Here is a 26,549-nt window from a genome sequence, read left to right as displayed (position 1 = left end):
ACTGGTATGGTCCATAGCCTGTTAGCAACCAGCCCACACAGCAGGAGGTGAGCAGCAGGCTGGAGCTTCATCTGTATTTACAGCTGCTCCCCATCGCTTGCATTACTGCCCGAGCTCCTCCTGTCAGATCAGCAGCAGCATTAGATTCTCATGGGAGTGTGAACTCTACTGTGAACTGCATATGTGAGGAATGTAGGTTGCATACCTATTAGAATCTAATACCTGATAATCTGATTCTGCATTATGGTGAGTTGTATAATTATTTCATTATGTATCACAATGTAATAATAATAGAAATAAAGTGCACAATAAATGTAATGTGCTTGAATCATCCAGAAACCATCCTCCCCTCACCCCCATCTGGGGAAAAATTGCCTTCCACAAAACCAGTCCCTGGTGTGAAAAAGGCTGGGGAGAAAGAGAGAAACCCCCAAGGTAATGAACTGCCCCAAAGTACACATACTCTTTTAGCTGTGTAGTATGCTCTTTGCTTCTAAATAGAGACCATCAGCCAGAGACCACCAGACCTTTGAGGACAGCCCCTAACATGAAAGTCAAAGATCAAAACAACGGGGTCAGGGAGAGAGTGAAGAAAAGTATAGATACTCAGAAAAAATCAGATAATGCAGGGAGTGGGAGAAAATGGCTAAGAAACAATAATTACTATTCTTTGAGATAAGAGAAGCTATTTCTTTTTCGAAATAGGAATAAGATGACTTAACAAGAACATTTTAAGAGATAGCTCTTGAAGATTTAAAATATGACCAGAGAAATGAAAAGCTCAGTAGACATATTTCAAAATGAAGTTAATGTGAAATCTTTCAAAGGTAGACCCTAAAGACAAATATACGCACAAAGAGAAGAGAAGGTAAGAAAGGTCCAACATACACATAATAGAAGCTGCAGGAAAATGAAGAAACAGAGGAGGGGACGGAACCATCAAAGAAACAGTATGAGAAAAAATATTCCAGAAGTGAAAGTATAAGTAACTAGGGCTTGGCAAAATGGATGAAAATAAATCTGCACAAAAGCCTATTTTAGTAAACTTCCAGAAAACTAGGGGTGAAAAAGGAGATCCAGATTTTCTAGAGGCAGCAAGCAAAAAGTCATACACAAAGGTTTGGGAATCAGAAAGACTTGATTTTTTGATAACTGTACTAAAAGTGAGAAGACCATAGGACAGTGCCTTCGAAGCTGTGAAAATTATCGTCAACCTAGAATTCCATACTCAGCCAAACCAGAATCAAGTGTGTGAACAGCATACAGTCATTTACCAGACATGTAAAATCTCAAAAAATTTACCTCCCATTCATCCAATAATTAAAAAGTTTAATAATTGGCATGGCAGGGGTTCCCCAGGACTCTACTCACCTTTTGGCCTCTGTTCTGATTGATGTCAGGGAACCAATTAAATATTTTGGACATTACCTTTACTTAGTTGTAAGGACTATTTACAAGATCATAATAACATAAATGTGATTTAACTAAAAACTGTGATAAAATTATAGTAGGATACAGGAAGGAGATGTGTTGGGGGAAAAGGAAGGAATTGAAATAGAGCTAATTTCTTTTTTCCATAGTAAGAAAGCTAGAGACACTATCTGACATGAAACCAAAATTGAAAGCTGTATAAAAGCAGTTGATTTAGAAATACTTAGAAAATAACTGAAAGTTAAAAAGTGGTACCTTTTAGGGAGTGGAAATTGTGTATGGGGTATGGTGTAGGGGATTGCTGTTTTTCATTATATGCTTTGTAAAGCTTAAAAAAATATTCTAAACTCTGAATGTCATGACATTGGGGAAAAATATTAATTTAAAATAAAGATGATGTCAAAAGCAAGTTTAGTCTTCTAAACAACTCGATTTTCTTTTCTCCAGTGGCAGTATGATCACCTCACAGCTACTTACCTTCTGCTCCTAGCCAAGAAGGCTCGGGGGAGACCGGTTCGTTTAAGGCTTCTTTCTTCCTATGGACAGGCCAACTCAACGCCAGTCACAAACATAAAGGTGAATGTTAGAACCTTTTGTGTGAGTGCCATCCGCTCTTGCCATGTGCTTCCTCTGTTCATGAGTGAATACACACCAGGAAGGTTAACTTTGCTGATGTCGAGGCCCCGGAGACAAGGCATTTTATGATTTAAATATTTTTGTTAAGGGAAATGAGAAATTCTGAGCCTGAATGCTAAAATTTTGAATGTCTGCCTGGCATTAAAAGAAAAATTTCTCCCTTCCTCCTTTTTTCTCATGAAAGTAACTCCTGATTGTTGTAGAATAATTTTAAGCCACAGATAAACTAAAGGAGAATGTAATTTATCTATAAAGCTACTACCATCTATAGATAAAATAGTTTTTATTTTATTTAGTATGCTTGTTTATATCTTATGTTAGGACAAATTATAGGACAAATTATATATGTTTTATGTAAATGAAGTGTTTCCGTGAATATTTTGATACTCATTTATGTTAGGGGTTTAGGATGTTTTGAATACTAGATACAGCTCATGCAACTCAAATTTCTTGTATGACTTGTAACTATTCTTTTCTATTTTGTAGTCTTTGTCTCATTTTCCTTCGTCATGAATGTGTAGAATGGTGGAGAAGCCTTACCTATTTGGAAGCACTGTGTCATTCCTAAGTGCTCACATCAGTCTGTTTTCTATGTGATTCTCTGTATTTCCCATGGCTTAAAATTCTGCCTTCCAAATACTTTGCTGAATGCATGTGGAGCTTTGTAATATAATCTTCCTTCCATTAGTTCAGGTTGCAGTTTAAATGATTTTAGCACTAGAAAGCTGTACTTCTTTTATTCTCAGAGAGAGGTAGTGTGCCCTCTTTGTGGAATCCAGTATGTTTGCTCAGCCTCTCAGTTGCGTTTGACTCTTTGTGACCCTGTAGACTGTAGCCTGCCAGGCTCCTCTGTCCATGGGATTTCCTGGACGAGAATACTGGAGTGGGTTGCTGTTTCCTCTTCCAGGGGATCTTCTTCTCTTTGGGATTGAACCTGCATCTCTCGTATCTCCTGCATTGGCAGGCAAATTCTTTACCACTGTGCCACCTGGGAAGCCTGGAATCTAGTATAGCCCAAATGATTATGTGAGTGCAGTGATTTTTTTTTTAATTGGAGGATAATTGCCTTACAATGTTGTATTGGTTTCTGCCATACAACAATGTTAATGAGCCATAAGTGTACATATGTCCCCTCCCTCTTGAGTCTCCCTCCTGCGTCCCAGATATTTTTTTCTTTAGGTATCAAAGCTGTGTTTTAAAAATCTTCAGATGCTACCCCTTTCCTAATCTTTTGTTGAATCCACCCATATCCCCAGCCCTGGCAATTCCTTTAACAACTCATGTAGATCTCTCTTTTGGTGCTTGTCAATCATGTACCGCACGTATAGTGGTTCTTTTGTCCCTGAGAGACCTAACTTGTCTCCCTTCTCTCCCTAGTTGGTCTTTTGACCAAATTAAAAACTGAAAAGTGTTAGTATAAGGGGCTGTTGTGTGAAGAAATCTCTGAAGTGAGATAATCTTACTGCTGGGCTGTTTTTCTTTTTAAAAACATTTTAGTTTTGTATTGGAATATAGCCTATTTACAATGTTGTGATAGTTTCAGGTGGACAGCAAAGGGTGAGCTGTTTTTCTAGTCTTTTCTCAGAGAGTTATACTGGGTTGGTGAATATCCCATGCCCAGGTAGATCTTTAACCTGCTGACTCCATGAACCGTCCCATCCCTCATCCTGCTCACAGAGCAAACTCTCTAAAGTCTGATACTCAAGTTGGTACCTTTGGGTTCAGGAGGACACAAAAACATAAACTTTGATTCTGATCAAGGTAATTGCAGAGAGATGTTAGATACCTCCATACTTCGAATAAACCTCAGCTTAATTTCATTTATTTTTTATTTTTTGGCTCTACTGTGTGGCATGCAGGATCCTAGCTCCCTGACCAGGGATTGAACCCAGGCCCTCAGCAGTGAAAGTGCAGAATCCTAACCACACTGGACTGCCAGGGAACTCCCTAGGTTTTTGAGTTTATGACACCCTAGTTAAAAGGTCTTAGACATTTTCCTGAGCCGTTAGATTTTCTTATATCTGGATTGGCCTAGTCTCAATTGATGTGCTTATATGAGTCATAGAGTATCCAAGGAAAAATGATCTGGGAAGGTATTTAATCTTCCATCTAATGAGCATTTACCCAATAATTTAATTATTTGGGCATTTATATTATTGAGTCAATTTTTATAGCCAATAAAGAGAGTTTTTAATGACAAGAAATGAAGTAGAAACCAAATTTTGTTTTTTTTTTTTTTCTCCCTGATCTTTATGCAACTCACTAAGGCTTGAAGCAAGCTATATAGTCTTTCTGCTATTCTCCTCCTTGATAGAATCACTCTTTTTCCTCTAGAGTGTTCTTTATAAAAAAAGTAATTCTGCACTATTAATCAATGGATGACACTTTGAGTGAAATGATAATACAATCTGATCTGAGAACCACAAAAAGGCCACATATTTTCAACATCATTAGCATTTTCAGGCCCTGTGCTAGCTCTTAGGAAACAGTCTGTATGAAGGAGAATGCTTGCTGTCTAACAGATAAGATGAGGCAAGACACGTATAAATAACACAACATCATAGCAGATGGTGGGTGCCATGTAGGCACTAGAGATGTGTGATAAGGGCTTTATGGAGCATGGGAGTGATCACTATGGGTGATTCAAACTGGATCCATTGTTAAGTTTAGGAAAGTGAAAAGAAGGAACACAGAATTTAGGGCAAAATAAATGGAATTAGTAAAAACTCAGTCTCCTAAATGTGCTTGATGTATTCTTTTGACAATGATTAGATTTGTTTGGTTAAAATAGAGTTCAAGGGCGAAAAGTAAGAGAGGGAGAGAGAATGGGTGATCTGGAAGGGTAGCTGAAAGCTAGATTGTAGAGAACCTTGAAAGGCCAGATCAGAGGGTTAGACTTTATGCTCTAGGTAATGGGAAACTGGATTTTTGAGCAAGCTATGACAACGACAAATCACCAACTTGACTGATGTTCAGAATTCATCCATTTGTATATAGGATTATTCAGTCAGGGATGTGTATGTGCTTTTACTCCCTACTGTAGCCCTCATTCATACAATACTGTGCTTCTCCCCACTGAGCCTAGACTTAGTGTTTTTCTCAGCCTAGCACTCCATGTAACTAGTTCTGCTGCTACTGCTGCTAAGTCGCTTCAGTTGTGTCCGACTCTGTGCGACCCCATAGACAGCAACCTACCAGGCTCCCCGTTCCTAAGATTCTCCAGGCAAGAATACTGGAGTGGGTTGCCATTTCCTTCTCCAATCCATGAAAGTGAAAAGTGAAAGTGAAATCACTCAGTCTAGTTGATGGTAATTGACAACCCTGGAGAGCTCTGTCATCCCTGGTTAAGAGGGTGGAAGGACTAGTGGTGGGGATTGTATTGTCTGCCTGAATAGTTTAGATATGAGAAAATTTGTCCTTGAATTAGAAAAGAAGGGATTTTTGGGGTGTAAGAAATTCAAGTACAGTTGCCTGGCCAGGCTAAATAGATGTTGAAGGAAAGAAAAATAAAAAACCCAGCTATACTGCATAGTCTTAGAATTTAGGGTATATCTAGTATATTCCTAGTTTATTTAGCTTCCCAAGTGGCTCAGTCAGTGGTAAAGAAGCCGCCTACCGCTGCAGGAGATGCAGGTTTGATCCCCACTTTACTATTCTTGCCTGGGGAATGCCATGGACAGAGGAACCGGGCAGGCTGCAGTCCATGGGGTTGCAAAGAGTCAGACATGCCTGAGCAACTGAGCACAGACAGTTTATTGAGGAGGAAGAATGAAAGAAAATAAGTGACTCTGGTGGTATTACTAGCATAGGATCCCAAATATCTTATCTCCAGGAGATGTTTCATAAGGCTAATTTATTCCTAGTGGAAATTGCTAACTACTCAGTATGTTCTTTCAACCAAGAAACCTCTATTTCAGAGTCCCTTCCATTTTCTACTTTGTCAGAGAGCTTCTTATTTGTGGATTTGCAAAGGAGTCATTTGTCTGGTGTTGTAGTGATTTTCTGATAATGATAAGCTACTTAGCCATATAACATAAGAACATTCCAAGGCATCTTGTTTGAGAGTCAGAGATTCTCCTATCTAATAATTGGAATTAAAGACTTTTGACTTCTTGTTTTCAGTTTTGGATGTGAGCTCCTTCTATATACTGTCTCTCATTTGTTTCTGCTTCCAGGGCCTTGCCCTGTGCCTGTAATAGACCCTTAAAAACTGAATCATGGTGGCATTGTTTTCTGAGTTCTTCTGTTTTTGAATAGTTGAAGAATCTGAGTCTAGAAGATATGATCACCAGTGATGAAAATTATGTGGCTGGATTAATAAACTATGACTGGTGTGAAGACATTTCATCAAGAGGTGCGGCTACTCCACAAACACCACAGGTTGGTTATTTTTATTATTTAAAGTAAAATATGTTATCTCAATTATAAAAAATATCTAAGCTATATAACATGAGATCTAATTTGTGCTTGCAAATTTCATGAATTCCTAAACCATTGAAAATATTAACAGGAGATTGTTGGGGTATAAATCAAAGGAAGCCAGTTATTTCCAAGTTGAATTCTTTTCATTTTGGAGTACTTTACTTCTCTTTTTTTTCCTTTCTTCCTCTCCCCTCCTGTTTACAGAATGAGGGAAAATTTTTTTATTTTTTCTGGTAGAAGACATTTTTATTATCTTACTGGTTTTCTTTCATTTTATTGTTTGTATTTTATTTATGTATTTATTTATTTATATTTATTTTAATTGGAGGTTCATTACTTTACAATATTGTATTGGTTTTGCCATAAGGACATGGAAGCAACCTAAATGTCCATCAGCAGATGAATGAATGGGTAAGAAAGCTGTGGTATATACACACAATGGAGTATTACTCAGCCATTAAAAAGAATACATTTGAGTCAGTTCTAATGAGGTGAATGAAACTGGAACCTATTATACAGAGTGAAGTAATCCAGAAAGAAAAACACCAATACAGTATACTAACACATATATATGGAATTTAGAAAGATGGTAACTATAACCCTGTATGCGAGACAGCAAAAGAGACACAGATGTATAGAACAGTCTTTTGGACTCTGTGGGAGAGGAAGAGGGTGGGATGATTTGGGAGAATGGCATTGAAACATGTATAATATCATATATGAAACGAGTCGCCAGCCCAGGTTCAATGCATGATACAGAATGAGGTATAATTTAAATGTCCCTGTTCCACAAACTTATCAATACTTGATATTTTTTGTATTTAATATTTTCTAATCTGATGAATGTGAAGTGATACCTCAGTGTGGTTTTTTTTTTTCCTTGACACAGTTTATTTTAATAAAAAATACAGCTGAACATTTATCACAGATTACATGAAACTATACACAATGACATTCTCTCTGCATAGTAACCAACACTGATGTGTATAACTTGATTTTTTTAGATGGATTACTTACAGTCTTTTAAAGTGCAATTTATTTAAGAGTTTAAGCAAATCATAGGATAAAGGATCTTTCTAATAAATGAGTAATGTTAAAAAGATTATATATTTGGATAAATCTTTCAAAAATCAGACTCAGTGTGGTTTTAATTTGTACTTTTTTGATTACGTTTATATCTTTTCATATGTTGATCAGCCAATCTTTTTTTCCTGTTTTATGAAATGATTTTTTTGTGTCTTTTGCCTGTTTTTCTTTCGGATTGTTTCTTTTCTCTTGTGGTATGGAGGCAATTCTAAGTTTAATTCTGACCCTTTGGTGGTTGTGTATTGCAGGTGTACAGGTATCTTATCTGAGTTTGTCACTTGCCTTTTTACTTTGATGGCAGGAGTCATTAATTTTAATGAGCTGTCAGTATTTTTCTTTATGGCTTGTAACTTTTGTATCTTTTAAAAGAAATCATTCTCCAAAAGTTATAAATGCATTCACACATATTGCTTCTCAAGTTTTAAAGCTTTTCCTTTCACATTTAAATCTTTAATCTATGGAGAATTAATTCTCTTACATGGTGTGAGGTCGGGAATCAATTCTTCCTCTTATAACCAGTTGTGCCAGCACCATTATAAAGTGCAGTCTTTCTGCACTGATTCACAGTGGCACTTTTGTCAGATGTCAAGTTGTTATATGTATGTCTGCTTCTGAGAAATATTTTGTTTCATTGGTTTATTTGCACCAATACCATCTGTCTTACCTCTTCAGTTTTATAATATTTCTTTTATCTGGATGGCCCGTTTCCTCCCATCTTAGGCTTCTATAGGGATATCTTGGCTATTTCTTGTTCCTTTGCGTTTCTATGTACATATTAGAGTCATTTTGATAAATTTATAACTTTACATACACTTAAAAATTGAAATTACATTGGTTCTAAGATTCAATTTGGGAAAAAATTGAGGTCTGTACTCTGAAACCCCTCATCTGTAGACATAGTATACCTTGCTTTTTATTAGATTTTAGTGAAGTGCTTTCGATAAAATTTTATAAATTTCTCCCAAAAGATCTTACATATCTTTTACTAGATTTATTCCTGAGTACTTTTATTTTTTATTGCTATTGGGAATGTTAGGCTTTTTAAAGTCACATTTTCTGTCTAATACTGGTGTATAGATAAGAAATTGATTTTTGTGTATTGATCTTAAATTCAACAGCTTTCATAAACTCTTAAATTCTTATACTTTATATATTCTCTCACATATTATGAAAAATCAGCTGTGAATGATAGTTTTGTCACTTTATTTCCAATTCTCATGCCTTTCAGTTCAGTTCAGTCACTCAGTCGTGTCCGACTCTTTGCGACCCCATGAGTCGCAGCACGCCAGGCCTCCCTGTCCATCACTAACTCCCGGAGTTCACTCAGACTCATGTCCATCGAGTCAGTGATGCCATTTAGCCATCTCATCCTCTGTTGTCCCCTTCTCCACCTGCCCCCAATCCCTCCCAGCATCAGAGTCTTTTCTAGTGAGTCAACTCTTCGCATGAGGTGGCCAAAGTACTGGAGTTTCAGCTTCAGCATCATTCCTTGCAGAGAACACCCAGGGCTGATCTCCTTCAGAATGGACTGGTTGGATCTCCTTGCACTCCAAGGGACTCTCATGCCTTTAGTGTCATTTTATTACTGTACTTAGTAGTCCTAACAATATAGCAGACATTCTGTGTTCTTCCCAACTGTAGAATGATGCTTCTAATATTTTACCATTAAATATGGTGCTTGTTTTTTCTTTTTCATTCCCCTTCACCCTCCCTTTCTCTGTTCTTCTTTCCCTTTTCCTGTTATCCCCCTTTTCCTTCTCATCCCCCTTTTCCCTCTCTCTTCTCTGTGCCTCCCACCCCATATTTTTCAGACTAAGAAAATTTTCTCATCTATCCTGGTTTGCTTAAAAATTAAGAATGTCAGTTGCAGAAAAAAGGCTTAGACAGAATTCATCTGTTGAGATAATCATCTGGCTTTGTTCTTTCCGTTTGTTAATGTAGCATGTTATATTAATAGATTTTATTTTAGAACAGTTTTGCATCCTTTGGATAAGCCCAGTTTGTCATGATGTATTTCTATCTTTTTTATATGTTGCTGGGCTTAGTTTACTAATAATTTTCATTTAGAATTTTTGCTTCTATGTTCTTAAGTGAGATTGGCCAATTCTTTCTTAAATGACTTTTTTTTTCTTTTGAAAATTTTAGTTTTGTTATGTATAAGTAATACATGGGTATATTCATCTTGTAAAAAAATTCAAACATTATGGAACTATTTTGAATAAAGAGTGAAAGTCTTTCTTCCCCTGTTCTTACATCCCATCCCATCTTATATTAATTGTATCTGATTGATATTAAGATTATAGTTTGTCTTTTAAAATGATTTGGAACATAGTCTTTTTTTTTCCCTGAAATGGTATTTAAGAGCTATTAATTATATTTTCCTTGAGTGTGTGATGGAGCTTATGTAACTGTCTGGGCCGGGAATTTTTCTGTGAGAAGCTAGTCAACTACCGATTCAGTTTTCTTTTGTGTTTATAGGACTACACAGTATTTCAATTTCTTCCTGTCAGTTTGGTGAATTTTGTTTTTCTAGAAGTGTCCATTTCATTTAAGTTTTAAAATGTTTTGGCATAAAATCACTGGATACTATGGTCCCATGGACCTTTCACTCATTTTCCTCCAGTAGTTAATTTTGCATAACTGTGGTACAATTTTTTTTGGTTCTATACATTTTCAACTTCATAAATTACATTTTTAGAATGTAATGCTATTGATGTTTGTTTTGATTGACTCACATTTCCCTTCATTTACTTACCCTTCTTATCTCTCAAATCCTTCATTCTAAAATTATTTTTTTTCTTCCTGAAGTGTATGCTTTAAAATTTCCTTTAGTGGAAGTCACAATTGATGGCAAACGCTCTTTCTAAATCAGCTAAAATTGTCTTTTTTCACTTTCATTTTTGGAATGTAGTTTCTCTGTATATTGATTTCTAGTTTATCAGTTATTTTATATTCTTCATTTTGAACATATTATTCCACTCTCCCCCCCCCCCCAACCCCATTCTCCTAGAGACAGTTTTTTTTTTAATTAATACAGAATTGTTTAGTTGCTAAGTCATGTCCAACCCCGTGAACTGTCTCCCACCAGGCTCCTCTGTCCATGGGATTTCCCATGCAGGAATATTGGAGTGGGTTGCTATTTCCTTCTCCTCCACTGTCTTCTTGCTTCTGTGGTTACCATTGAGTAATCAGTGTCAGCAATTTGCCAGCGAATTTGGAAAACTCAGCAGTAGCCACAGAACTGGAAAAGGTCAGTTTCATTCCAATCCCAAAGAAGAGCAATGACAAAGAATACTCAAACTACTGCACAATTGCACTCATCTCACATGCTAGCAAAGTAATGCTCAAAATTCTCCAAGCCAGGCTTGGAGAACCATGAACTTCCAGATGTTCAAGCTGGATTTAGAAAAGGCAGAGGAACCAGAGATCAAATTGCTAACATCCGCTGGATCATAGAAAAAGCAAGAGAGTTCCAGAAAAACTTCTGCTTTATTGACTATGCCAAAGCTTTTGACTATGTGGATCACAACAAACTGGAAAATTCTTCAAGAGATGGGAATACCAGACCATCTGACCTGCCTCTGAGAAATCTGTATGCAGGTCAAGAAGCAACAGTTAGAACTGGACATGGAACAACAGACTGGTTCAAATAGGGAAAGGAGTATGTCAAGGCTGTATATTGTCACCCTGCTTATTTAACTTACATGCAGAGTACATAATGAGAAATGCTGGACTGGAAGAAGCACAAGCTGGAATCAAGATTGCCAGGAGAAATATCAGTAACCTCAGATAGGCAGACGATACCACCCTTATGGCAGAAAGTGAAGAACTAAAGAGCCTCTTGATGAAAGTGAAAGAGGAGAGTGAAAAAGTTGGCTTATAACTCCTCATTACAACATTCAGAAAACTGAGATCATGACATCTGGTCCCATCACTTCATGGCAGATAGATGGGGAAACAATGGAAACAGTGACAGACTATTTTGGGGGGCTCCAAAATCACTGCAGATGGTGACTGCAGCCATGAAATTAAAAGATGCTTGCTCCTTGCAAGAAAAGCTATGACCAACCTAGATAGCGTATTAAAAAGCAGAGACATTACTTTGCCAACAAAGGTCTGTCTAGTCAAAGCTATGATTTTCCAGTAGTCATGTCTGGATGTGAGAATTGGACTATAAAGAAAGCTGAGTGCTGAAGACTTGATGCTTTTAAACTGTGGTGTTGGAGAAGACTCTTGAGAGTCCCTTGGACTGCAAGGAGATCCAACCAGTCCATCGTAAAGGAAATCAGTCCTGAATATTCATTGGAAGGACTGATGCTGAAACTGAAACTCCAATACTTTGGTCACCTGATGTGAACTGACTCATTGGAAAAGACCCTGAATGCTGGGAAAGATTGAAAGTGGGAGGAGAAGGGGAATACAGAGGATGAGGTGGTTGGATGGCATCACCGACTGGCATGCCATCACATGGCATCACATGAGTTTGAGTAAACTCTGGGAGTTGGTGAGGGACAGGGAGGCCTGGCATACTGCAGTCCATGGGGTTACAAAGAGTTGGACACGACTGAGCGACTGTACTGAATCAGTGTCAGTCAGGTTGCTTTCTAGTTAGTCTTTTTTCCCTGGCTCTTTTTAGGATTTTCTCTTTGCTTTTGGTGTTCTGCAGTCTCACTGTTAGGTGTACTGTCTGGGTGAGTAGTGTCTTCTAGAGTTGTACAACTTGGCAAATATAGATATGGATTTCTTTTTGTTTGCGATTCATTATGTGTCCTGTATTTGAGGATTTGTACCTTTAATTAATTTTAGAAAATATCTTGAGTACTGCTTTTTCATTGCCTCTATTATCTATTTCTGGAACATATAATAGATATATGTTAGACCATAGAAGGAAATGGCAACCCACTCCAGTATTCTTGCCTGGAGAATCCCGGGGACGGAGGAGCCTGGTGGGCTGCCGTCTAAGGAGTCGCACAGAGTCGGACACAACTGAAGTGACTTAGCAGCAGCAGACCATAGAGCTTCGTCTTCCATTTATTTTAAACTCTCTTTCATATATCCCATATCTTTCTCTCTAAGCTGTATTCTAGATCGTTTCAGATTTATTTCACATTCATGTTCTTTTTTCATTTCTATCTATCTCCTGTTTGACATGTCCATTGAATTTTTCATTTTTATCATTGCATTATTTCTAGGGATTTTTATTCTTTTTCAAAATTGCTTTAACATTTTTCTTTTCATGTTTTAAATTTTTTGTTATTTCGAACATATGAACATATTTATGTTCTGTACTTGATAATTTTAATATCTTACATCTTTTTGGGTCTGTTTCTTTTGTTTATTTTTTCTCCTGACTTTTGCTCATGGTGTTTGTATCATTTGTGATTTTTTTTTAATAGGCTCATTTTTCTTGGAACTCTTTGGGAATGCTTTGAGGATTGGATTAAGAGTTGAGGTCTTGGGTTGTGCTGGATTGAAGCTTTTCTTTCAGATAGGAATTGTGTTTCCTTTTGTCATGTTCCTGGAATACAACCATTTAGGACTAGAACTATTTTAAATCAAATTCTAAGGCTGAAATTTCTGGGATATGAATTTGAGCTCCAAACCTGTCTGAAGACTGTCCTGTGGTTACTTAGCAATTGTTAAAGGAACATAACCAGAGCCATAACCAGGACAGACAGGTGTTTTTGCCGACTCCTTTACAGGGCAGGTTTAAATTTATTCACCCTTTCATTTTTGTTTTGGCCCCTCCTGGCTTTACCTGGAAGCTTTGGCTCTAACTTAGCACCTTGCATAGGTCTCATCTCCTGCAGTAGATTATGCGAGAGAGTGGGTAGATGCCCTTAGGGCAGCAGACAGTTTCAGACTTGATCACATTTCTACATTCATGCTCCTGTTTTTTATTTGACCTCTGAGGATTTTCCTATCTTTTCTGCAAGCTCAACCATAAATTTAAAAGGATTAAGACATATTTTCTATGCAACATTTCTGTTAGAACATTTGAACAGTTTTTCTATGCTGGTCATTGACTAAACTTTTATTTCTTGGTACATATTAGAAGCAAACTGGCAGTTTAGATATGGGAGGCAATTCTTAGGGATTTATTTGTGGCCGTCCTCAATTGCCTAGAATCTGGGTGTGTTTGATTAAATACAGCTTGAAACATGTTGAAAATTACCTGTCAATAGAACAGCCTAAAGTGATCTACATGTACTAACTAAAGAGAACTGAATATACATTTTCAAATTTCCTGGTATCACCAATAATATCCTCTTGATAGTGTTTCATTTTAATAAAAATGGTGCAAGGTAATTTGCAAATGATTAAGGCATGTTGTAAAGAAATTGACTTTTCTTCTTCAGTGTGCTTTATCCAGTAACTTTTTTTTTTTCCAGTTTGCCAAGCATTGGACAGAATCAAATGGCCTGGAATCTACATCATTAACTCCAGTATTATGCAGGGCATCTGCCAATAAATTAAAGAACAAAGAAAATGTATATACTCCTAAGTCTGCTGTAAAGAATGAAGAGTGCTTTGTATTTCCTGAGCCAAAGACTCCAGTTAATAAGAACCAGTATAAAAGAGAAATACTCACTACACCAAATCATTACAGTACACCCTCAAAAGGTATTTGCTGTTTAGATTAAACAGAAGCAAAATATCTCGAAATTCCTTCTTCTTACTATGCTAAATAAACATATAGCAGATCAGAAATGGCTAGCATTGCCCTCAGGAATTATAGGAGAAGCCAGGCTGTTTTTTAAGCATATGTTATTTGCATTAGCTGGAATGAAAGCATATTAATCAACTTCAGGTTTTTCTCAAATGTTATTAAGTTTTTCTCTTTCCCACATTTATAGAGTTGAATCATAGCATCATAGAATATCAAAGGTGAAAGGCAAGTTATAGCTGATTTAATCCCCCTACCCTTTTCACACGGAGAAGGCAAGGGCAACCCACTCCAGCACTCTTGCCTGGAAAATCCCATAGATGGAGGAGCCTGGTGGGCTGCAGTCCATGGGGTCGCTGAGAGTTGGACACTACTGAGCATCTTCACTTTCACTTTTCCCTTTCATGCATTGGAGAAGGAAGTGGCAACCCACTCCAGTGTTCTTGCCTGGAGAATCCCAGGGATGGGGGAGCCTGGTAGGCTGCTGTCTGTGGGGTCGCACAGAGTCAGACATGACTGAAACAATTTAGTACCCTTTTTACAACGGAGGAAGCTGAGACTCAGATGAGTGAAGGGATCTGCCCAAGGTTGTACATGTCGGCTGAGACCTTGCTTGCCCCTCTGCCCCCGCATGGAATGACTCCATTCAAGTCTTTGCTGAGCCCTTCTTGCTCGTCCGGAGCTCCAGTTCTGGTGTCTGATCCTGTTCTGCCTGTTCTACTACTGATGCCCTTCTGGATACCTAGAGCTGTGTCCATATTACAGCTGTCTCGTTTACCTTGATTTCCTCTTCATTTTAATCATCACCAATTATTCAAGCTGTTTCCTTGGTGACATCTCAGTGTTTTCATAGCTGATCTTATCTGGGCACATTCTACTTTGTCACTCCGTTTAAAACATAGTGCCTAGAACTGAATCCAGTTTTCTAGTACGAGGTCTCACCAGGGTGAGACAGTGTCATGAGAGTAGCCTCTGTCTTGCTTTACTGTGACATGGCATAGTACCTAGCTGGAGCCATACTTGGTATCTTGTACCTACTAGGTGCCTGCATGCATGCCAAGTTGCTTCAGTCTGCCTGACTCTTTGCGACCCCCTGGTCTGTAGCCCTCCAGGCTCCTCTGTCTGTGGAATTCTCCAGGCAAGAATACTGGAGTGGGTTGCCATGCCCTCCTCCAGGGGATCTTCCTGACCCAGGGATCAAACCTGTGTCTTTCATGTCTCTGCATTGGCACGTAGGTTCTTTACCCCTAGTGCCACCTGGGGAAAACCTAGTGCCTGGTATATAATGGGGGCCATTTCTGTTGAATGAAGAAATGAATAAATTAGAGACAGCCTGAAGGGATTTTATTTACTGTGATCTAGTCTTTGTCACTTTAAAGAAATGACACCTAAACTTTATTAGTTTTCTTTCCAGCAATTGTGATCTACTTGTGTGTTATGTTAAAATCTTAAGGAACCTACACTGGGAAACATTGTCTTGTGAATGGCTGCCCACATCCTGCCATTGTGTTTCCAGTTTGCTAACTGACTAACTGATAGCCAGTTCTAGAGTCTACTTCTTGTACATAAAGATATTATGAAACACTTGGTGAGAATATTTGCTGGAAGTTCTGTTGATAGCATTATCCAGTTGAATCAACACTTTCCCTAAAATCATGAGGCTGGTTTGGTGTGATGTGTGAAAGCCTGTGGTTATTTATGAGTGTTAATGAGATAATATTTGCACATAGTAATTGCTGCTGTTGCATTGTATCTCTTTCTCTTCTCTTATTTCTCGTAATATACCTACAAGGGCCTTTGTGAGTTGTGAGGTTGGGTAGGGAACTAGAATGGACCTTTAACTCATCGTAACCCATTCAGGGCTTTTAAAAAAAAAATTATTAAAAAAAAATAGTCCCTTCTATTATTGACTTTCAATAAAAAATTTATGTAATTCTGAAAGTTTTGAAAATATAGGTAGTTTAGAATTTATAATCTTAAAGTATCATTAATTTACCTATCTTGTCTCTGTGAGAGATTACATTGGTTAGAAGCTATTTTTGGCCATTTTTCTTTAAACGTAAGGGCTGCCAAGAGAAGCAGTGGCCAAAGCCCCAACGGATAACCTCCATCAGCACTTTGCATTTTACTTTTGCTCTGAGTCATTTTTTAAATATTTATTTTTGATTACTATTTTGCTGCTCTGGGTCCTCATTGCAGCATGTGGGATCTAATTCCCTGACCAGGGATCAAACCTGAGCCACCTGCATTGGAAGCATGGAGTCTTAGCAACTGGATCAAAAGGGCAGTCCCTCTGAGTCATTTTTTGACCTAAGTATTAGTTTTATTTTTCTGAATCCTGTCTAATCCATTTAATGAGAGTTTGTTGAAGGGTAACTGTGTATGGTAGTAGAAACCCTCAGTACTCAAAGATGAATACTGTTTTCATAGGTATTGTTGATTAATCTTATTTTCTTGTTCTTGGGGAACCAGTGAGAGTAATGCTATATAGTCATAAATAAAACAAAACCCCTGATCTCTTACAACCTTGTATCTTATATTTCTAAGCAGTATACAACTTTTATGAACAAAAAGTTAGCTAATTAACAGTAACCAGATTGCTAATGCAGATTTGTCGCAAACTATTTCAGTTACAAATACACTGCTAGAATAAAACCCCAAATTCTGGAATATGGAGTATAAAAATAACTAAAGCTCGCAACCTCTTTAATAACTTGTCAGCTTTCACAGGGGACTGTTCTCTTTACCTGACAGGAGTTGAAAGGGCTATGAATTAACACCTCTCAGTAATATATCAATTAAAGGTATAAATACAGATTGACTTTTATTTATAGAAAGGAGAATCAGTAATCATGAAGTATTATTTATATATTCTATTTAGATTTTTCATGTGATATTTATAACAAAATCATAAGCATGGCTTCAGTTTTATAGTGAAGAAAAAGCAGAGTCACACTTGTGAAGCAAAATGATTTTTTTTTTATTATAAATCACATGGAAACATTTCTTTAAAGAATTAGCGTATTGACATCACTGGGCAAGTGATTACAATATTTTCTGAGCCAATGAATGAGGTGATACATGCATTATTGATAAAAATTTTGAAACCATAGCATGTAAACTACATATGGTTTGTATTTGTTGTTTTTCTAATAGCTGGAAACCAGCTCCTGAAAGAAACCCCAATTAAAACGCCAGTAAATTCAACAGGAACAGAGAAGTTAATAACAGGAGTCATTAGCCCTGAGAGGCGGTAAGTGTTCAGTTTTTAAGACTCGTTTGCTCTTCAGTATAAGTAATCAGATTTCCTTTTTTCATATATGATAAACCCAATTAAGGTAAACCAGCATGTGAATTCTGTCAGGGACTGTAGGAATGTCTGTATAAACATAGTCTGTGGTCATTACTGAGGATGTTGACACTGCCTTCCTCAGGGGGCAGTTGTGAGACTCATCAGCAGTAGGATTGACACCTTAACTTAAAATACAGCAGGCGCTTCTTTGGTGACTCAGTGGTAAAGCATCCCCTTGCCAGTGCAGGGAACATGGATTTGATCCCTGATCTGGGGTGATCCCACATGTTGCAAAGCAGCTAAGCCTGTGAACCACAACTGTTGAGCTTGTGCTCTAAATCCTGGGAACTGGACCTACTGAAGCCTGTGTGCCCTGGAGCCTGTGCTCCCCAACAAGAGAAGCCACCTCAATGAGAAGATCGTACACTGCAGCTGGAGAGTAGCCCCTGCTCGCCACAACCAGAGAAAAGCCCGTGTCACAGTGCAGACCCAGCACAGCCAAAAATAAATAAATAAAGTAAAAAAAATACAGCCGGCTGGGAGGCTGGGGCTGGGGTTCCTGTGCTGAGGCCCATCTTTCCCTACACTTCTGCCAGTGGAGTATAGATGTCTACTAACGGAAGCAAAGAGTCAGACACGATTGAGCGTGCACGCATGGCATTATTACTCACTTTCTTGATATAATGAAATTGTGGTTATGTAGGAAATATTGACACATTGATGTGTACTGAAGTGTTTTAGAATAAAGGGTTGTGATATCTTCAGATGGGTTACTTTGATGACTTATTTTTAATATATTTATTGTACATACATAAAGACTGGTTCCAAATAGGAAAAGGAGTACATCAAGGCTGTATATTGTCACCCTGCTTATTTAACTTATATGCAGAGTACATCATGAGAAACGTTGGGCTGGAGGAAGCACAAGCTGGAATCAAGATTTCCGGGAGGAATATCAATAACCTCAGATATGTAGATGACACCACCCTTATGGCAGAAAGTGAAGAGGAACTAAAAAGCCTCTTGATGAAAGTGAAAGAGGAGAGTGAAAAAGTTGGCTTAAAGCTCAACATTCAGAAAACGAAGATCATGGCATCCGGTCCCATCACTTCATGGCAAATAGATGGGGAAACAGTGAAAACAGTGTCAGACTTTATCTTTTTGGGCTCCAAAATCACTGCAGATGGTGACTGCAGCCATGAAATTAAAAGATGCTTACTCCTTGGAAGAGAAGTTATGACCAACCTAGATAGCATATTCAAAAGCAGAGACATTGCTTTGCCAACTAAGGTCCGTCTAGTCAAGGCTATGGTTTTTCCAGTGGTCATGTATGGATGTGAGAGTTGGACTGTGAAGAAAGCTGAGCGCCGAAGAACTGATGCTTTTGAACTGTGGTGTTGGAGAAGACTCTTGAGAGTCCCTTGGACTGCAAGGAGATCCAACCAGTCCATTCTAAAGGAGATCAGCCCTGGGTGTTCTTTTGGAAGGAATGATGCTAAAGCTGAAACTCCAGTACTTTGGCCACCTCCTGCAAAGAGTTGACTCATTGGAAAAGACTCTGATGCTGGGAGGGATTGGGGGCAGGAGGAGAAGGGGACGACAGAGGATGAGATGGCTGGATGGGATCACTGACTCGATGGACGTGAGTCTGAGTGAACTCCGAGAGATGGTGATGGACAGGGAGGCCTGGTGTGCTGCGATTCATGGGGTCGCAAAGAGTTGGACACGACTGAGCAGCTGAACTGAACTGAACTGATACATAAAGAAAGCAAATGTGACAAAATATTAATATAATATTAATCTAGAAGGATATGTGGGTGGTTGTTATGTATTTTGCTCAACTCTTCTACAGATTTGACATTAAAAAAAAAAGGTAGAGGGAAAAATAATTTTGGCATTTGGCTCGGGGAACAGGTGATGGCTGCATTTGGGTGGGAGATGGCTTTCGTGCTCCCTGAAGAAGAATAAGATGGCCTGGCCTGGGCATACCTGGCACCTATCAGGCATGACAAAAGCACCTCTGTGAGGGGCCAACAGGTGGAAGTGCAGCTCCTACTCATGAGGTTTTTGGTTTTTTTCCCCGTAGGTGTCGCTCAGTAGAACTCAATCTCAACCAAGTACATGTAGAGGAAACTCCAAAAAGAAAAGGAACCAAAGTGTTTGGGAGCCTCGAGAAGGGGTTGGATAAGGTTATCACAGTGCTTACCAGGAGCAAAAGGAAAGGCTCTGTCAAAGATGGGCCAAGAAGACTAAAGGTAGGTGGACTGGAATTCTTTAATATGGATTTTAGAAGCTGACTGCTAATTGTACTATTTTTTTTTCCAAAGTACTGAATGCGTGAATTGATTAGTATTTTTAATTTACTTATTCATCTGTTTAGCTAATATGTACCTATTTTTCGAGCACCTAAAGTATATATGTTACTATGCAGTGGGCTTAATGCAGAGGTAGATTACATACAGTTGGTCTTTGGGGTGGACAAATAACTAAAATTTAAATATTCAAGTCCAGGTAGGGGGATTAATCTCAGAGGCAACATGGAGACAAGGAAGCATGGGGCGTGTATGAGGAACTGTCTTAAGGGTGGGAACTTGTGCTCAGCTGTCCTATTTCTGGTACACAGAAGAGTCCCTGACACATGGGTGCATTTGTAGGCCCTCACAAAATATTTGAATGCAGGGGAAGTTAATTTGAACTTTGAGTGTGGTGTGTGTGAGAAGAATAGCAACAGGCCCAGAGAGGAGGCTGGGCGCTTCAGGGGAGAATGTTGAGATCTCATTTATGTTCTGCCTTAAAGTGAGAGAAGATAGGACTTCTCCATTAGTATCTGTTACCTGGTAGAACTTACGTAATTCCCTGGAGTTTTATGTTTCATATGACTGTTTATTAGGCATATTTTATCCTTTTATTCTGAGATTTCTCTAGTTGGAGACAGTTGTGAGGTATTTCAAACCCTGACACTGGGATTATGAAAATCACATGTCATTTCTATGAGAACAGTAAATAAAGAAGATTAAGGAAACTTGTCCAATTATATACATTATTGAGATGCTAAGCAGTTATCAAATACTAATGGATAACATCCTTGAAATGTTCACCTATGTAAATTGTTTGGAACTTGAATGCATTTTTCGGTAGGAGCTGCTGTGATATTGGCTTTCTAGGTATTTCCCAGTGCTTCTAGAATGTAGGAGAAAAATGACAAGATGGGAATGAGAAACCTGGGTTATAGCCTCAGCTTCATACAGTGTAGCTTGGCTAAGTCATTTTATCTCTGACTTTCTCAATGTCTTTATTTGTAAAAACTGGAGAGAATGTCTCTGGCAGCTTCACAGAGTTGGGATATGTAAATAAGACTGTATGAAATGCTGCATTGCATATGAAATGCTTTATTGATATAAGGTGTTCCAGTGTCAAGTATCATTATTTTTGTCAATGTTGAGCATTTTAACCCCAGTGTAGCAGAACCACAGTTCTAATTAGCACATCTGAACATCTGAAACTTTATCTAACTTTGGATCTTTAACCCTTTCTAATGTTTAAAGTTTTTCAGAACTGAAGGACTTGCTTTCGGAGATTAGCCTTATTTTTCCACCTGGTTGTTAAAAATTATAAACTTATAGAAAATTAAAAGGATGGTACAAAGGGATTTTCCTGGTGGTCCAGTGGTGCCGCTGCAGGGAACATAGGTTTGATCCCTTGGGGAACTAAGATCCCACAAGCTGTGAGATGGGGCAAAAAAAAGATAAAAGATGGTACGAAGAACACCTTAGTTTTTTGAGATAACAAACCGTATGTAGTTAAGCCCTCTTTTAGGAAGGAGTCTTTATTTTTTATTTATTTATTTTTTTTTTAGGAAGGAGTCTTTAAAAATCTGAATTTTAAATAGATAAAATAAGATCACTTCTTTATTTTACAAAAGGAATAACTTGAATTGTGATTTGAAAGTGTGCAGTTTGTTATTATCTTGAAAAGACCAAGTTGATTTGGTGAAAAAGTCCTGAGTTGGAAGCCAAGAGACAGAGGAGCTTGTCATAGCTGTGCCTCTTGTTCCTCTTATAACCTGAAACTGAGGTTCCTGAACTCCAGTCATTTGACAGTCACCTTTATATCGGCATATCAGTGTATAATCTACACTGTTATTTTTCTGATACTTTCTTTATATGATGCATTTTAGTATATGTGCTGCCAAAGTGAGCATTATGTGATGCAGAATTAAAGTAGATTTAGAGGTATAATTGACATGCAATAATCTGCATATATTAAAAATGTACAATTCATATACTTTGGCATGCAGAATGCACTTGCAAAACCACCACAATCAAGATGACTTTTTAAGAGCTTGTATTTATTTAAAAGGAAATCATATATATTATTAGTTTTTGCTAATAATATTTTTCTAAATCAGATTGGAAGAAATACATAAAAATGTTTATCTGGGGACTTCCCTGGTGGTCTAGTGGTTCAGACTCCGTACTTCTGCTGCACGGGGTACAGTCTTGAACTCTTGTCAGGGAACTAAGATCTCGAATGCTATGCAGTGTGACCCAAAAAAAGTATACGTGTGCCACTTAGAGTTATAAGTCCAGTTATAATTTTTTTTAATCACATTTTGGGAAACCCCATCTTAAGAAACTTATATTTCTTCTTTGGGTCATAGGTTCTTCATTTGAAAAGTAAGGTAGTGGGGTCTTTTCCAACCTCAGCATTTTGTTATTTATAAAAAGTACTGAAATCTTAAAGACATAGAAGGTATAATTTTGTTTGACAATAAAGGTAGTACTAGGAAGGCAGAGATTCTTGTCTGTCTCTGGGACCTATTAAAACAGTACTTGGCACCTAGTAAGCCTTCAATAAATAGTTGCTGGATGCATGGATAGACAGTTACTAATTAGGAATGAAATTATTTCTGAGAAATATGCTGTGAGTGCATGAGAAAAACCTGTTATATTCATTCCTTCATAGAATTGTCATAGAGTCAGGTCCTGAGATTCTATAAAATTCCTTAAGTAATCAAGAAAGAATTAAGGAAACACATCCAACTATATACAAATGAAATTCCCTAGGGCATTTGTTTTCTTACAGTTTACACTGCAGGAATCTTTATCACAGTGTAGGAAGGGGGAAATAGGTAGAGCTCAGAGAAATAGATATTATTCAATATTTATTTACTTATTTAAAAACCTGGTAGGAGAGGAAGATGCAAGTATAAAAATTGATGTTATGGAGGTTATTACTAATAAACATGATTTCTCTAGGCTCTCCCAGTACCATCTCAGTCCAGCTTGCTAAGAGTTGATTGTAAATTCTGTTTGTCTTGAAATATTTCCACTTGAAATGGTACTATATTGAGGAGTTGGGGATCTCTAAATCAGATAGGATGGTCTTTGTGTTGATGTAAGGATTTACTTCTCACCCCTCCTTTTTCTTTTTTAAGCCTCACTATAATGTGACTACAACCAGATTAGTGAATCCAGATCAACTCTTGAATGAAATAATGTCTGTTCTTCCAAAGAAGCACGTTGACTTTGTACAGAAGGGGTAAGAAGCATATTTGTATCTATTACTTGATGTCTTTTGAACTTTGAGAAAATATAGGTTGAGTCCCCTCTCCCCTTATTAAAAATATGTATTTCTTCCATCTCATTTTTCCAAAAAAGCTTTTATGATAATGTCTGTGTTTATAATTTATTCTCTCTTGTTTTGTATGGGCTTTAGAAGTTTTTTAAGTGACCATATTGTCACTGCTTTCAAAGTTAGACTTTTCAAAATAGAAAAATCTGAATTTCTTCCAGTTTTCTTTTGCTGCTTCTATTTTTCTTTAATGTTCTGCTTAACAATAATATTTCTAAATTGTAATCTAAATTTATGAGATACCTCCAACAAATCAAGGATATATATATATACACTCCTCTTTATGATGTCTATGTGATAGGATTGGTTTTCAGTACTTTAGAAAGTATGTCACTTTTTCTCTTTCCCACTGTTGAGTGAACTGCCATCAAAACCTCCTGGGTCATGATCTCATGGTTTGGACAGCCAGAACTCTTCTGGTTACTTAACATGTTCATATTTCTAAGCATTTCCACTTAGTTATGTCTCTCTAAAATTTCATTATTAAAGCACTAACAGAAGAATGAAAGCACTAAACTAGAAGAATGAAAAAACTGACTTAAAACTCAGCATTCAAAGTACTAAAATCATGGCATCCAGTCCCCATCACTTCATGGCAAATAGAAGGGGAAAAAAAAATGGAAACAGTGACAGGTTTTATTTTCTTGAGCTCAGAATCACTGCGGACATGACAGCAGCCATGAAATTAAAAGACTCTTGCTCCTTGGAAGGAAAGCTATGATAAACCTAGACAGTGTATTAAAAAGCAGAGATATCAGTTTGCCAACAGAGCTATGGTTTTTCCAGTAGTCATGTACAGATGTGAGTTGGACCATAAAGAAGGCTGAGTGCCAGAGAATTGATGCGTTCAAATTGTGGTGCTAGAGAAGACTCTTGAGAGTCCCTTGGACTGCAAGGAGATCAAACCAGTCAATCCTAAAGAAAATCAACCTTGAATATTCATCGGAAGAACTGGTGCTGAAGCTCCAATACTTCGGCTACCTGATGCAAAGAGCTGACCTATTGGAAAAGGCTCCAATGCTGGGAAAGATTGAAGGCAAAAGGAGAAGGGGGCAACAGATGATGAGATGGTTGGATAGCATCACTGACTCAATGGCCATGAATTTTAGCAAACTCTGGGAGATAGTGATGGACAGGGAAGCCTGGTGTGCTGTAGTCCATGAGGTCACAAAGAGTTAGACATGACTTAGTGACTGAACAATGACAAAGAAGAGCCACTAATAAATTAACAAAAATATTTAAATGGAACAGTCAATAGAGAGAAGATTTTAAGAAAGAATCTTTTGCAATGGTAATTTTACTTTTCACTATCTCTAAGTGTTGGCAAGCACTCCTTATGTGAATCCTGGCTTTCTTCTTCAGATGTCATTAGAACACATCTAACCCTGACTTGCTCTTCATGCTTGGGGTTTATTCACAGTTGCAGAACCTCTCATGAATGAATCTATATGAGAAAGCTTTCAGTTATTTTTCCTTTAGCATATAATCTGTCAGATCACTAACTGGCTATTAACCAATAATCTGTTCCTTGAACTTCCTGATCCACCCAAAGGTCTGCCTTGATCCCTTATTTTTCTTTTTATCTTACCTGTTTTTACTTTCTTTGTGACAAAGCAGAATAACGAAATTTTCAGTGGTGTGGTGTCACTAATCTCTGTTTTATTCCATTACTATCTTTTTCCAATGAAGAAGAATCACATTTTATCTTTCATGTGACTACATTGCTCTGTGGTTCATCTTCCCATCAGGAACCTTAACTACAGGGTATACCTTATGGCATTTCTGGTATCGACTGTTTATTTTTAATAGATCAAGCCCCAAAGGACACAAGTGAGAAAAAGAGCAATATATTTTATAACTCTGCCCTAAAGTGTTATAATGATCATAACCTCTTATTACTGTTAGAAAATAGGCTTCCCTTATGGCTCAGCTGATAAAAAACCTGCCTGCAAAGTGGGAGACCTGGGTTCTATCCCTGGGTTGAGAAGGTCCACCCACTGGAGAAGGGAAGGGCTACCCACCCACTGGAGAAGGGAAGGGCTACCCACTCCTGGAGAATTCCACAGACTATATAGTCCATGGGGTTGCAAAGAGTTGGACACAACTGAACAACTTTCACATTCACTATTAGAAAAACCTCAAAAACGTGTTTCTTACTAACAGGTTGGTGGCTTCAGCTTAATTTATATGAAAGACAGAAGTTCTGATGAACTGCACAAAATAAAATATTCTTCATCTTCCTTCTGCTTTCTTTTGTTGTGAACATTGTGGAAATGGCCTGATATTCACAGGTTACACCATTGAAAGAGCCGCATAAAGGATGCCAAAAGATTTCTTAAGCATGAATGGCTTGTATAGCTATGAATAAAGCACTTTTCTTTAGAGCAAGGGAGAATTCTGATAAAGCCTTTTCAGTTTTTTTTTTTTAAGATTCTGTTTCAGCTTTTGGGAAAACACTAGTCATACTCCATCACTAATGCATAGCTAGGTCATCTGGAAACTGTAAACAGTACTACCTTGCTTAATATGAAATCATGGTTCATTTTCCCCACTGGCCTCCTAGAGGCTTAGAAATCTCTTGTATTATACAGAATATTCATGATTCTCCTACTAACTGGCTTCTTATCTTGTTTTTCACAGCTATACACTGAAGTGTCAAACACAGTCAGATTTTGGCAAAGTGACAATGCAGTTTGAACTAGAAGTGTGCCAGCTTCAAAAACCCGATGTGGTGGGTATCAGGAGGCAGCGGCTTAAGGGTGATGCCTGGGTTTACAAGAGATTAGTGGAAGACATCCTATCTAGCTGCAAGGTTTAATTGATGGACGTTTTCCATCCTACTTGATAATACAGCCTATGTGGAGCCTGGTGTGATTGGTTTGATTTTTTCAAGTCCACTGGAAGTACAAACTCATGTCTAAAGAGCTGTCTCAAAGACCAATATCTTTGTTTTTAGACAAAAGACACTATTTTGTGGGTGAACCTAAGGCAAGCCCATCTGTTATTATCTATTACTATCTTTTTAAATCATGTGCTTTATATATTTAATAACTGTTTACTTTCTTAGAGTCACTTCCATACATGAATGTAAGCTCTTAACTATATCTTCTTTTTAATGTGTAATTTCTTTCTGAAATAAAATCATTTGTGAACATAGCAGGCTTCTCCTCTTCTTTGTATTTGATTTTGATCCAAATAAAACCTCAAATGGCTTCTTGACTATTAAGTAGAGACTATTTGGAGTATGTTTTATCTGTTATCAAATATGCCTTGGGCAGAAAAACAGATAAGAATTCATTTGCATAATTTTTTCCTGTCTCTGATTTAAGTAGGATTTATTGAGATCGTTAACTAAGTCACAGCTGTGGTTACCAGAGTTAA

At 37.7% G+C, this 26,549-nt stretch overlaps 1 protein-coding gene across 1 annotated transcript in view; it reads left to right on the top strand.

Moving 5' to 3' along the window:
- MELK (maternal embryonic leucine zipper kinase) overlaps positions 1-26,324 on the top strand; it is a 71,392-nt gene extending 45,068 nt beyond the window's left edge. The window contains exons 12-18 of the mRNA XM_027964414.3: positions 1,879-2,007; positions 6,325-6,447; positions 13,968-14,199; positions 17,399-17,495; positions 19,621-19,789; positions 22,972-23,075; positions 25,809-26,324. Of these exons, the coding sequence (XP_027820215.2) occupies positions 1,879-2,007; positions 6,325-6,447; positions 13,968-14,199; positions 17,399-17,495; positions 19,621-19,789; positions 22,972-23,075; positions 25,809-25,986 (1,032 nt within the window). The 3' untranslated portion in view covers positions 25,987-26,324. The remainder of the gene's footprint in view (positions 1-1,878; positions 2,008-6,324; positions 6,448-13,967; positions 14,200-17,398; positions 17,496-19,620; positions 19,790-22,971; positions 23,076-25,808) is intronic.
- The last annotated feature ends 225 nt before the right edge of the window (positions 26,325-26,549 follow it).

Source organism: Ovis aries, chromosome 2 (genome assembly GCF_016772045.2).
Source record: "Ovis aries strain OAR_USU_Benz2616 breed Rambouillet chromosome 2, ARS-UI_Ramb_v3.0, whole genome shotgun sequence".
Lineage (NCBI taxonomy): Eukaryota > Metazoa > Chordata > Mammalia > Artiodactyla > Bovidae > Ovis > Ovis aries.
The sequence above is the reverse complement of the archived record's forward strand: the minus strand, read 5'-3'. Positions and strand labels throughout refer to the sequence as shown.